At 40.8% G+C, this 13,404-nt stretch overlaps 1 protein-coding gene across 2 annotated transcripts in view; it reads right to left on the minus strand.

The window, feature by feature from the left end:
• Positions 1 to 573: 573 nt before the first annotated feature.
• The window catches only part of MINDY3 (MINDY lysine 48 deubiquitinase 3), a 61,475-nt gene continuing 48,644 nt past the window's right edge, over positions 574 to 13,404 (minus strand). For both annotated transcript variants that reach the window (XM_084858986.1, XM_084858987.1), the window contains 5 exons: positions 8,918 to 8,990; positions 8,061 to 8,133; positions 7,015 to 7,102; positions 5,766 to 5,837; positions 574 to 2,985 (listed from right to left, as the gene is read on the minus strand). In XM_084858986.1, coding sequence (XP_084715112.1) covers positions 2,836 to 2,985; positions 5,766 to 5,837; positions 7,015 to 7,102; positions 8,061 to 8,133; positions 8,918 to 8,990 — 456 coding nt within the window. In that variant the 3' untranslated portion in view covers positions 574 to 2,835. The remainder of the gene's footprint in view (positions 2,986 to 5,765; positions 5,838 to 7,014; positions 7,103 to 8,060; positions 8,134 to 8,917; positions 8,991 to 13,404) is intronic.

The following is a 13,404-nucleotide window of genomic DNA, read 5'->3' on the forward strand; positions in this document are numbered from 1 at the left end:
TGCCCCATAATTACAGCATCCTTTAGTGATACAAAGGCCTTGCTTCAGCATCTTCTGGGAAGGACTGCAAGACCTGATACTGGGTAACTGTGAACACTAAACAAGTACTGGGTGAACAGGAAACTTGATATGGAGATTTTCTGGTTTAAAACGATTAGGTGTCTTACATGAGTGCATTGATTCTCACAAGTTTCACATGTGATGGCAAATCCTGGGTTAATTAACCCATGATTTCCCATGTATGAGCAGGAATGAACTTCCATGTGCTCCCTGCTTCTCCTTTTAATCAAGAACTTACAATCCCAGCTTGTAGGTTGTGAGTGTGATATGCAAACCTGGAGCGCTGGGTTATTTAGGGGGTAAACAGCACAGCAGTTAACCCATGGTTTATTGCTGGGTTAACTGCTGGGTTGTTTAAGCCCCTAAAAAACCCAGCACTCTGTGTTCACATCACGCTCACAACCTGATCGTAGCCTGTTGATTAAAAGCAGAAGGAGAGCATGGGAGGCAGCATGCTTGCTCACTCCTGTTCCATTTGCCATTACATGCGAACCAGGTCAGACAGAGAGAGTGCGTTTTTAACCATTAAAATTTACTCAAATCTCTAGGAAGGAGATACGTATACAAAATCAAGTTTCTGAAAAATGAAAGCTCCTTGTATTATTATAAAATGGAGCCAAAGATTACAGTGCCAGCTACATGATCATGAGACTGAGGTGAGGATTGCAAACCCTAACAACTTTAACTGGAACTCCAAGTTTTTTCAATAGCCAGTTTACAGCTAGTAAAGCACATGCTAAACTTCTTAGACATATGACTCCTGCATAATAGTACATTTGTGCATACATGTAATTTTCAAAAATACAAATGCTTTTCCTCTGTTGCAGTTCAAGCACTTTTCTATACCCCGCCCTCAACAGCTCTTTCAAGAAAAACCCCCCTGCAAGCAAATTGACATAATGCATGCTTCAAAAAGTGATTTTGTGTGTGATCTGAGTGCAAGAGTGTTCATTGATTTTAAAATGCCACAACTCCTTTGTTGAAAGAATATTCTCTGAAAGTCCACTTGTGCTGGGAAGGCTCTTACCAGAGTAGTATCCATCAAGGGTACAACATATTAACTTCCGAGCGTACTGTCTCTGATCAAGTAGAACTTCATTTTGGTAGCACTGCTGAAATCTCTCTTCTTAAAATAGCTGTATAGATCAACAGCACATTTTGCAATTAAGATGCACATTTCTGTTTCCTCTGATGTTCCGAGTAAGGAATAAGAAAGTAGTAAGGCAAGAGAATCAGGGCCAATCACAGTTATGGGATGTCTGAACACCTTGGCTATTACAAACTTGGTAAAGTAGCCCATTTATCAAATGGAGAAAAACCCCAAGAACCCTCATTCCTTAGAATACATCTTTAGAATAAACATCATTCTATGAAAGATCCGTGGTATCTAGATCCAGTAAATTCTTGTGAACACAGAAGCTCCATGCATATGGCACTGTCTCTTCCATTGAAGTGGAGAAACCAGGACACATAGAAACTTTGGGTGGGGGAGAAAATCACAGGACAATGATCCATTATTCTAAAGGTGGCTCAGCACCACTTCTTAACATTCTGAAAAATCGGGGCAGCTCTGAACGTATGTTACTAGGATGCCTCCAACAATTATGTTTACTTAGCTTTAAAGTTAATATTTTCCATGAAAGAGGTCTAATGTTTCATTAAAACTGTTCCTTTATGACACTTTTTTAATTATAGAGAAATGAGCAAGTCAGATAGGCAAGGAGGGAAATCACTAGATCACTATTTGAGTAGTTTTTTTTATTTAGGCCTTGCTACATAATAAATAATGGACTATGCTACTTGAGCAACAGATGCTTTCATGCATGTAACACAGACAATAGTGCTGGCATATGTTTTTGTTGGGACATATTGAGAGGAGGTATTTGGCAATAATATTAACAGCTTCAAAAATCATAGCACAAATTCTCTTTGCTGTTAGTTTTTCTCTCTACATTTCCTTTATACAACTTTGAATATTAATATTCTATTTTTTTAAATTCCTGCTTTGACTTTCAGTGTGCCTATCTGGTAAACCTTGGGAACAATATAACCACCAATAAATAGTATTTATTATTTATAGTTAGCCATATTTAAAAATTCTTCATTTTTGCTCCATGTGCACAACGCCATGTAGATCAAGGTCAGATTTCTAGAGGAAAATAGCCAAAATTTATCCCATCCAAACATATTCAGTGCAAATGCCAATCTGGTCCCTAAGCTATGATACTGTAGCGTGGGTCACAACGCACCAGGCAGTTTCCCTGCACAAACTCCAGTAAAATAAATGAGAGTTGTATGAGAGAGCACAACCATGTTGTTGCACAGCCCTCTTTCATTTTGGTGGGACTTTTATACAGCAACTCCAACATGGGTTGGGCTCTAAGGCAGTAAAACATATGGCCAAACAAGTGTGTAAACAAGTGAATACTATGATATTTAAGACAAATTTAATCTAATATGCAGATACTGCACTACTAGACCATTTTCAGGTTCTTTTAGGCTGAACAAGGAGGCTTCTGGGTGAAAACTCACATTTTAATTGTACTACAATGGCCGAAGAGGAACTAGTTGATATAATGCAAATCAATCAAATTGTTTAAAAAATTAAATATTCTAATTAACACTGAAAAAGTGTTTATTTACAGATTCTCAGTGACACCAGTGTATAGCCACACAAAGTATAGTTTGCTTGTTTTTTAAATATAGGCAGCTGCCTACCCCACCCACCTTCATTCAAAACATTGGATACTGCTGGTACAAAGTCTCCTCTCAACATCAATTTAATGAAGGGGATCTATCTGTGGTCCACAGTAGTTCTATGTATGGCCATTTCGTCTGCAAACAGCGCTTGATTGGCGTATCATCAGTCTGTAGCATGGGGTCTTCAAAGCCCATAATCACTGCTGTACCTTCAACGTACATGACCTGCCAAAATGGAATTATCTAGTTTAGTCTACTGGTGCAAAGAAATGCCCTGTTATTTGACATCAGAAACATTTTACATCAAAAAGTAGTAACTTCAAGAGAGCAAAAGCTTAAATCAGTTTAAACATTCTACATTAGCAATATGGAATGAAAGATTCTTGGAATTCTCATTCTTATGCCTTACTACACATGATCTCTGTTCATTAACCAGAAACATCTATGAAGAAATAACGTAAAAGTACTCTAGAACTAGCTTTGCTCTCAGTTTGTCTGCTTGATTTTAATTAGCACTAAGTATATTCCATAAGGTATGGAAAGGGTGTTACATTGCTGTTTTCATACAGGAAGAATAAACCTGTATTATTTAATCTCATGGTACTCAGAAATGCACGCTTAAGCCTTTGATTGCGTGGATCACAACAAACCCTGGCAAATTCTTAAAGACATGGGAGTACCAGACCACTTTACCTGTCTCCTGAGAAACCTGTACGAGGGTCAAGAACCAACAGTAAGAACAAGACATGGAACAACCGATTGGTTCAAAATTGGGAAAGGAGTACGACAAGGCTGCATATTGTCGCCCTGCTTACTTAATTTATATGAAGAGTACTTCATGAGAAACGCAGGGTTGGATGAATCACAGGTTGGAATTAAGATTACCAGGAGAATTATCAACAACCTCAGATACGGAGACGATACCACCCTAATGGCAGAAAGCGAAGAGGATCTCAAGAGCCTCTTGTTGAGGGTGGAAGTGGAGAGTGCAAAAGCTGGTTTGAAACTCAACATTACAAAAACAAAGATCATGGCATCTGGCCCCATCACTTCCTGGCATATAGAAGGGGAAGAAATGGAAGCAGTGACAGATTTTATTTTCTTGGGCTCCAAGATCACTGCAGACGGTGACTGTAGCCATGAAATTAAAAGACGCTTGCTCCTTGGGAGGAAAGCTATGGCAAACCTAGACAGCATAGTAAGAAGCAGAGACATCAGCTTGCCAACAAAGGTCTGCATAATCAAAGCTATGGTTTTCCCAGTAGCAACGTATGGCTGTGAGAGCTGGACGATAAGGAAGGCTGAGTGCCAAAGAATCGATGCTTTCGAACTGTGGTGCTGGAGAAGACTCTTACGAGTCCCCTGGACTGCAAGGAGGTCAAATCAGTCCATCCTAAAGAAAATCAACCCTGACTGCTCATTGGAAGGACAGTTACTGAAGCTGAAGCTCAAATATTTTGGCCACCTAATGCGAAGAGAAAACTCCCTGGAAAAGACCCTGATGCTGCGAAAGGTTGAAGGGAAAAGGAGAAGGGGACGGCAGAGGATGAGATGGCTAGACAGCATCACCAATGCAATGAATATGGACTTGAGCACACTCCGGGAGAGAGCGCAGGACAGGAAGGCCTGGTGTGTTATGGTCCATGGGGTCACGAAGAGTCGGACACGACTGAATGACTGAACAACAACAACAACTCAGAAATGCAGAAGGATGCATTATACAAAAACTTATTTTCATCACCAGAACACAGTACCCTAGTATGTAAAGTATTAAGAAAAACACAATGATGTCTTTCATTTAATACTGAGCAACTATAACCAGATACCACATGTCTGACTAGGGGAAAGAGTTTGAAAGGATGTGATTTTCTGCCAGGTTTTAGCACTGCACAACTCACTTATGTACACTCCTAAAGCCTTTTGGCTAACACAGCCTACTATATTGATATAAACAACTGAAGCTCTTGGAATATGATCCTATCTGACTGTGATGACAATTTTTCTTACAGGAGGGAAAGGAGGCACTGAGCTCCAAGGAGGCATGCCTGACTCAACAACCCCCTTCCCCCTGCCACAGTATGAAGGAAAGCAAACAGCAGCTTCTTTGCCCCGATCAGCTGAGCTTGTGCCTGTGAATTGTTCTCTATTGCCATTGTTCAGAGAGTATCCATGCACACCCCTCAACCCCCATTGATTTCAAAAACAGCTCTGGGGAGCGGTCCTTTAAAAAAATCTAGCGTTTTACAGCATACCTTAGAAAACTCCCTCTGTCTGCAGGAACCCACTCCTGTTCTTTCCATGGGCCTGTTTTCACACTCAGTGCATCTGCATATGGAACACCTACTTTACCTAATACAGGGTGTGATGCGAGCCATCTCTTCAGGCAACTAGACTGGACTTTTCTAAGTTATACTGCAGAGATTTTAAGAAGTCAACATAGATAGAAATTTGTGCACACAGAACTGTAAGCAGCGTTTAAACCTAATAATGACTGAAATATTTTTGGTAGAGAAAGCCCTACAACAATGGATGCAAATTAGCCCACAATACAAAAACTAGTTCTAGAATAATTTTCCTTATGTTTTTAGGTAAAGCTGAAATATTGCGTAGTGCTAAACAAATATAATTGCCTAGATTTTGTTGCAATTTTAAAAGATTCTTCCCCCACCTCCCCCAAATACCATTTTGTTGCCATTTTATAGTATGACTGAAGACTTCATCATTCTAATAACTTTGCTTCATCTTGGCTGGACAAAACTGGTAACAAAATAGAAATACTTTTTTCTGATAAGTTAAATAATGATTTGTATTTCCTCTTGCTTTTTTGTATCAGAACATGTGATGGCTAGCAGAATCACAGCACTTTCTTTCATCACATGGAGGGCTGTCTACTTGGGAACAGGCTGGCTGAATCCAATTTCCTTACATGGAATATCTGGTATAACATGCAACCACCCTTCTAAGGAAATGCCATTCCTAATTAGGTGCATCTGAAGTTATCATACCTTTTCATTATAATTGGATTGTTTCAACCCATTGTAGTGGTATACAGTGAATGATTCTTGTACCTTTGAGTCCTAAGAACACATAACACAACTGTCAGTTTCAAGTCACAGGTTAATATCTCAGAGCATGTTTCTTTCCTTACTCTGCATTTACACTTTGCTGTGTAACACACAGGAAGAGCACTTTCAAGACAGAAAAAATAAAATGTAAATGAAGATGGAAATCCTTGGCAACAGAAAGCAAACTCCACTGAATATAGTGGAATTTCTCAGTAAACATTAGGGGCGTGCATTGACAGCCCCCAGGTTTGACTCAGACCCTGATTTGGAAAACAGCCCAATTCTACCCAGCCCAATTCAGAGGCTGTCCACTTGAACTCAAGTACAGAACCTAATCCAAGATTTGGAAATCTGAGGCTTCGTGCCTCCCATTAACTATCATGAGAAATCATAGAACTGCATAACCTTTTGTCTCTTGGTCAGAAATGGATGATATTAACAGGTGCAGTAGCCCCTTAAGGAGGGGATTATGTCTGCCAAATGCAAGAAAAAAAATGCAGGGATTTTGGTGCTATATGCCTTCATATTTAATTTTTTTCTTTAAGGGGAACTGCTGATAATGTTTTTATTTCTTGGCAGACTTGGATGAAATTTGCAGGGATAGTTGCCCCTTCTGAGGGAATCGAGCCTGCCAAGTAGGTGCATAGGTGCACCTACTTGAATAGATGAATAGGTGCAGCGGGTTTTTGCAAAAGCGGCCTTAACATTTTGAGGCTATCCCAAAGAGGATGCAAAGAGGATCCCCTATGTTTCTTGTGGAACACTGATCTGAAAATGACAGTACAGAGGTGTCCTTAAGAAACCTGTGACTTTTCAGGATAGGTGCAATGGTTCATGTGGAAGGGCAATCCTGAAATTTGTAAAAATTTAATTTAAAAAATGGGTTGGGGAGTGATTCACTTCCCCTTCACCCCCAGTGTTTTTTTCAGAAGTTTGTATGAAAATGGTACACATTACAGTGGTATCTCCAGGTTATGATGATGACCGAAAACCAGTTTAACCACACAAACGTTTTGTGCTGTTCTGAGCTTACAAAATATTTTTCTAATACTACGCAGTATACAAAATGGGGAAGGGGAGAATGAGGAGACAGAGGAATTGGACAGTTTGAAACATTGTGTACATTAAATATTTAAAATTTAATGCCTCACTGTCCTATCATAGGAACACAAATATAAGGCCACATTACCTGTTCAGGGAAAAATTCTTGAAGAAAGGGGCCTAGTAATATGATTCCCAGTCCTTCTGGATCTAATTTCGTCTTCATGAGATTTACACTAAGATACGAAGATGAAAAACACAAAATATGGTGCATTCGTACTCTTGCATGACTAAGTGCTATGGTTCTGCAACACTTTTAACTGCCAAAAACAATCAAGCTGTTGTACTTAGAATCTCAATGGCATATGCAAAGGAATGGCATTTTGTTGCCAAAACAGAGTTATTTTTAAACCAAAGTAATCTTATTTAATATCAAACTAACAGCAATAATTGAGACACTACGCCTTATTAGGTAAAGCTTTCAGAAAAAAGTACACTGTCTAATTCCTGGTATTACACTACAGAAGACTTAATAGATCCTGCACAGTCCTCAGCATTAATGCACCCATCATCTTTCAAACTGTCCTGCAAAGACCAACCCTTGTTTTATTTGACAGATTGGAATGAAAAGATATGCTGAATTTACCTAATATAGTACATTTGACATTCAAGCTGCTTGAAGGATTCACTTTTTTTAAAACTTAGATATGCAAATGGTATTCTCTTGATATTTAAAATTGTATGTAAATTTTGCTGGAACAAATAGCATATTTTGGCAGACAACCCTAGATTAATGTAATTTAACGATATAACATATGTTATATAGTTTGAGTATTACTATTACATTCGGTACGTTACTACAAGCAAGCAGTATGTATGTCTAAACCAAACTAATTTTATAACATACAGATCATCATCTAGACTAGATCTGCCACAACAAGAAATGGAAAGCTGGTACATCCCATGGCAAGAAAGAAGTATCTAGCACTTCTCCAAAACACACATTTGATAGAATGAATCCAAAGTCTGGAATTTGTGTGCAAGCATTTTGTTCCTATCCCTTACAGTTGGCAACAATTAAACTAGTTGTATACACTAGAGCAAAATTGCTCTCTGTAAGGTGGAGTCTTATCTTATCCTGGAAAATGTTATCAAAGTTCTACTCTAGAACAGCAGCAGCCAATTTGTGCTTACTATTCGGGATCTGATACAAGGTCCAAAGCCTTCATTACATCTTCTAAAAGAGTATCTGGTATAAAGCCATTATCTGGAAAAAAAATGATTTACCTTAATTAGAATGAACTAACAGATGGCAAGCATTAACATGTTTGCATGGGCTGATTAACACTGGCACTTCTAGACTGGGAAGCAGAGAGTGTTTTTCTCTTATGGATGTGAAAAAGCACCTTTTTCAAGGTGCCCTCATGTAGCAGAACTGTCACTTCTGGGATATCTCTATTTTTCCAATGACTTTCAGAGCACTGCAGCTTGTGATCTTACTATATGGGATTACTACGGCAACACAGCCTTACTGCATGAGCATCCGTGCCCCAATGCCTTTGAAATAATGGAGACTGCGTTTCTAATAAAGCATAAGTGAGTAGCCACATAAACACTTTTAGAACAAGAGAATCTGAGCCCTGGAAGAGAAGTTGCTGAACAGTTAGATGTCTCATTTAAAGAACTGAGCTACAATAGCCCCCAGTATCATAATCCAAGAAAACATGGATATTATCTATTGGACAGTAAAATCGAGGCAATTTATATTCTCTGTGAGAGGTAAAACAGATAATGGCAATGTATTTGCATGCTTTAATTAGCATGCTTTTATTTCAATTATTAACTAGGTAGAAAGTACCCTGTTTTTACTGTCACACCAGAGTGCAGAATATCATGCTGGTCCCTAAGAGCAGGAGTTGCTTTATTTTACACCTGCTCATTTTCAGGCTTCTGACTGCCCTAATTTTGCACTTTATCCCCTATGTTTAAGAGTTAACTCAGTGGGACTTAGTTCCAAGTAAACATCCACAGGATTGCTCTACAAGTCTTACCTTCAGGATCATATGTTTGAAAGACTCGTCTGGCTTGTTCTGAGGGAGCCTCAGGTGCAACAAGAGCCAAATCCTTAAAGAAAAAATTCCACAAGATTAAAGACACCATCGTAAAAACAAAGCAAGTGTTTTTACAAATGAACTATGGCAGCTTCCTAGATGAAGCTTCTAGAACAGGGGTGTTGAATCCCAGGCCTGGGTTCCCAATCCAGCCCACAGATGGCCATGCCCCCTATGGCACCTTCCCCTTTCCCTCGTCTATCAATCATGTGATAGTTTCCCAGCGTTTGCATGCTTTTTCCTCATTTCAAAAGGTTGAAACGCCTCCCCTAAGCCTTAGTTACTGACAGTGAGAGCTTTAAGCTAGAATATGCTGGTATTTTTGGTCTTGCTCTATTTGCCCTGGGCCTACCCCTTTTGCTTTCAGCCTCACCCATCACCTGACTGCGGCCCCTGAAATTGAATTAGGCCCTTTGGATGGAAAAAGGTTTAACACCCATGTTCTAGGAAATGTGAGCTACACATTTGATGTTTTAATACAATGAAAAATTATCAGGTCCCAATGCACGGGGTAGAGGAGATATAAGAGATCACACTGTTTCAGCTCAGATGTCACACCAAACATAGCTACAGAAGCTTAATATGACTTAAATGTATCCTTATAAACAATCCCACCAAAGTTACTAGACTGCAGGGAGCTGGCAGAGGAAGGCAGCCCACTTGGTTTCTAGAGAGCACTCTGTCACTCACCTGTATAGAATTACATGCAGTTGCCTACGTGTAATTCCTCATAGCCCATGGCTACTAGGCAAGTCCCCTTCATGGATCACTGCCTTGTTGTGGCAAAGGGGCTTGCGTAACTCAGTGAAGCCATAAGCTATGCCGTGCAGGGCCACCCAAGACGGACAGGTCATGGCAGAGAGTTCTGACAAAATGTGGTCCACTGGAGAAGGAAATGGCAACCCACTCCAGTATTCTTGCCAAGAAAACCCCATGGAACGTATCACAAGGCTAAAAGAGATGATGCCGGAAGATGAGCCCCTCAGGTCGGAAGGTGTCCAATATACTACTGGGGAAGATCAGAGGGTATTTCCAAGTAGCGCCAGAAAGAGTGAAGCGGCTGGGCCAAAGCCGAAAGGACACTCAGCTGTGGATGTGTCTGGTGGTGAAAAGAAAATCTGATGCTGTAAAGAACAATATTGTTTAGGAACCTGGAATGTCAGATCAATGAATCAAGGTAAGCTAGAGGTGGTCAAACATGAGATGGCAAGATTGAACATTGACATCTTGGGAATCAGCAAACTAAAATGGACAGGCATGGGCGAATTTAATTCAGGTGACCATCATATCTACTACTGTGGGCAAGAATCCCTTAGAAGAAATGGAGTAGCACTCATAGTCAACAAAAGGGTGGGAAAAGCAGTACTGGGGTACAATCTTAAAAACGATAGAATGATCTCAGTACGAATCCAAGGCAAACCATTCAATATCACAGTAATTCAAGTCTATGCCCCAACCACTGAGGCCGAAGAAGCTGAGGTTGATCGGTTCTATGAAGACCTACAACACCTTCTAGAACTAACACCAAAAAAAGATGTCTTCATCATAGGGGATTGGAATGCTAAAGTAGGAAGTCAAGAAATCACCGGGATAACAGGCAGGCATGGCCTGGGTGTACAAAATGAAGCAGGACAAAAGCTAATAGAGTTTTGCCAAGAGAACATGCTGATCATAGCAAACACTCTTTTCCAACAGCACAAGAGGCGACTCTACACATGGACGTCACCAGATGGTCAATTTCGAAATCAGATTGATTATGTCCTTTGCAGCCAAAGATGGAGAAGCTCTATACAGTCAGTCAAAACAAGACCTGGAGCTGACTGTGGCTCAGATCATGAGCTGCTTCTTGCAAAATTTCAGCTTAAATTGAAAAACGAAGGGAAAACCACTAAACCATTCCAGTATGACCTCAATCATATCCCTTATAAATATACAGTGGAGGTGAGGAATAGATTTCAGGGATTAGACCTGATAGACAGAGTGCCTGAGGAACTATGGACAGAGGTCCATCACATTGTTCAGGAGGCAGCAACTCAATCCATCCCCAAGAAAAAGAAATGCAAGAAAGCCAAGTGGCTGTCTGATGAGGCTTTACAAGTAGCTGAGAAAAGAAAGGAAGCGAAAAGCAAGGGAGAAAGGGGAAGATATATCCAACTGAATGCAGAGTTCCAGAGAATAGCAAGGAGAGACAAGAAGGCCTTCTTAAATGAACAATGCAAAGAAATCGAGGAAAACAACAGAATGGGAAAGACTAGAGATCTCTTCAAGAAAATTGGAGATCTCAAGGGAACGTTTTGTGCCAAGACGGGCATGATAAAGGACAAAGAAGGCAGAGACCTAACAGAAGCAGATGAGATTAAGAAGAGGTGGAAAGAATATACAGAAGAACTATACAGGAAAGATCTGAATGTCCCTGATAGCCATGATAGTGCGGTCACTGAACTTGAGCCGGACATCCTCGAGAGTGAAGTCAAGTGGGCCTTAGGAAGCATTAGTAACAACAAAGCTAGCGGAGATGACAGTCTTCCAGCTGAGCTATTTAAAATCCTAAAAGGTGATGCTGTTAAAGTGCTGCATTCAATATGCCAACAAATTTGGAACACTTAACAATGGCCGCAAGACTGGAAAAGGTCAGTTTACATTCCAATTCCAAAGAAGGGCAATGCCAAGGAGTGTTCAAACTACTGCACAATTGCGCTCATTTCACATGCCAGCAAGGTTATGCTCAAAATCCTACAAGCTAGGCTTCAGCAGTATGCAAACCGAGAACTACCGGAAGTACAAGCTGGGTTTCGAAGAGGCAGAGGAACTAGAGATCAAATCGCCAATGTTCGCTGGATCATGGAGAAAGCAAGAGAATTCCAGAAAAACATCTATTTCTGCTTCATTGACTACGCTAAAGCCTTTAATTGTGTGGATCACAACAAACTGTGGCAAATTCTTAAAGTGATGGGAGTACCAGACCACCTTACCTGTCTCCTGAGAAACCTGTACGAGGGTCAAGAAGCAACAGTAAGAACAGGACACGGAACAACCGAGTGGTTCCAAATTGGGAAAGGAGTACGACAAGGCTGCATATTGTCACCCTGCTTATTTAACTTATATGCAGAGTACATCATGAGAAACGCTGGGCTGGATGAATCACAGGTCGGAATTAAGATTGCCGGGAGAATTATCAACAACTTCCGATATGCAGATGATACCACCCTAATGGCAGAAAGCAAAGGGGATCTAAAGAGCCTCTTGTTGAGGGTGAAAGAAGAGAGTGCAAAAGCTGGTTTGAAACTCAACATTACAAAAACGAAGATCATGTCATCTGGCCCCATCACGTCCTGGCATATAGAAGGGGAAGAAATGGAAGCAGTGACAGAGTTTACTTTCTTGGGCTCCAAGATCACCGCAGACGGTGACTGTAGCCATGAAATTAAAAGACGCTTGCTCCTTGGGAGGAAAGCTATGGCAAACCTAGACAGCATAGTAAGAAGCAGAGACATCACCTTGCCGACAAAGGTCCGTCTAATCAAAGCTATGGTTTTCCCAGTAGTAATGTATGGCTGTGAGAGCTGGATGATAAGGAAGGCTGAGCACCGAAGAATTGATGCTTTCGAACTGTGGTGCTGGAGAAGACTCTTACGAGTCCCCTGGACTGCAAGGAGGTCAAATCAGTCAATCCCAGAGGAAATCAACCCTGAGTGCTCATTGGAAGGACAGATACTGAAGCTGAAGCTCAAATATTTTGGCCATCTAATGCGAAGAGAAAACTCTCTGGAAAAGACCCTGATGCTGGGAAAGACTGAAGGCAAAAGGAGAAGGGGACGACAGAGGATGAGATGGTTAGATAGCATCACCGATGCAATGAATATGAACTTGAGCACACTCCGGGAGAGAGCGCAGGACAGGAAGGCCTGGTGTGCTATGGTCCATGGGGTCACGAAGAGTCGGACACGACTGAACGACTGAACAACAACAACAACAACAACTAGGCAAGTGCTTAAATAATAAGGCTGGTTTGTTATAATGTCTGAATGGTTTGCGATCTACCAGCAAAACAGGATCATAAATCATATTGTGAAGTGAGTTTGGAGAGTATGGTTTGGTGTGATGTCAACTGACAAATCACAATTATGACTGTTGTTCTGCCTCCAGAACCCATTGCATGTAGATCCAACATGGGCAATTTCCAGGGTTGGCAACTTCCACCCCTGCCCCTGCCTCCGCCACCAAAACTGCAGCTGAAATTTGGCAGTGCGGTGGCAGGTAAAAATCACATTAAAAAGCAAAAAGCGGTGGTTTGCAGCTGAAATTTGGCAGTGCAGCAGGGGGATGGGCTAATTTGCTTTAAAATAGCCCATCTTTGTTGCTGTCAAGGCACCAATTTTCAGTGGCAAACTGCCATTTTTCTGCTTTATAAGGGAGCTATTCCGCAT

Source organism: Heloderma suspectum, chromosome 5, assembly GCF_057233095.1.
Source record: "Heloderma suspectum isolate Gila_16-S chromosome 5, 16-S_ref, whole genome shotgun sequence".
Taxonomy (NCBI): domain Eukaryota; kingdom Metazoa; phylum Chordata; class Lepidosauria; order Squamata; family Helodermatidae; genus Heloderma; species Heloderma suspectum.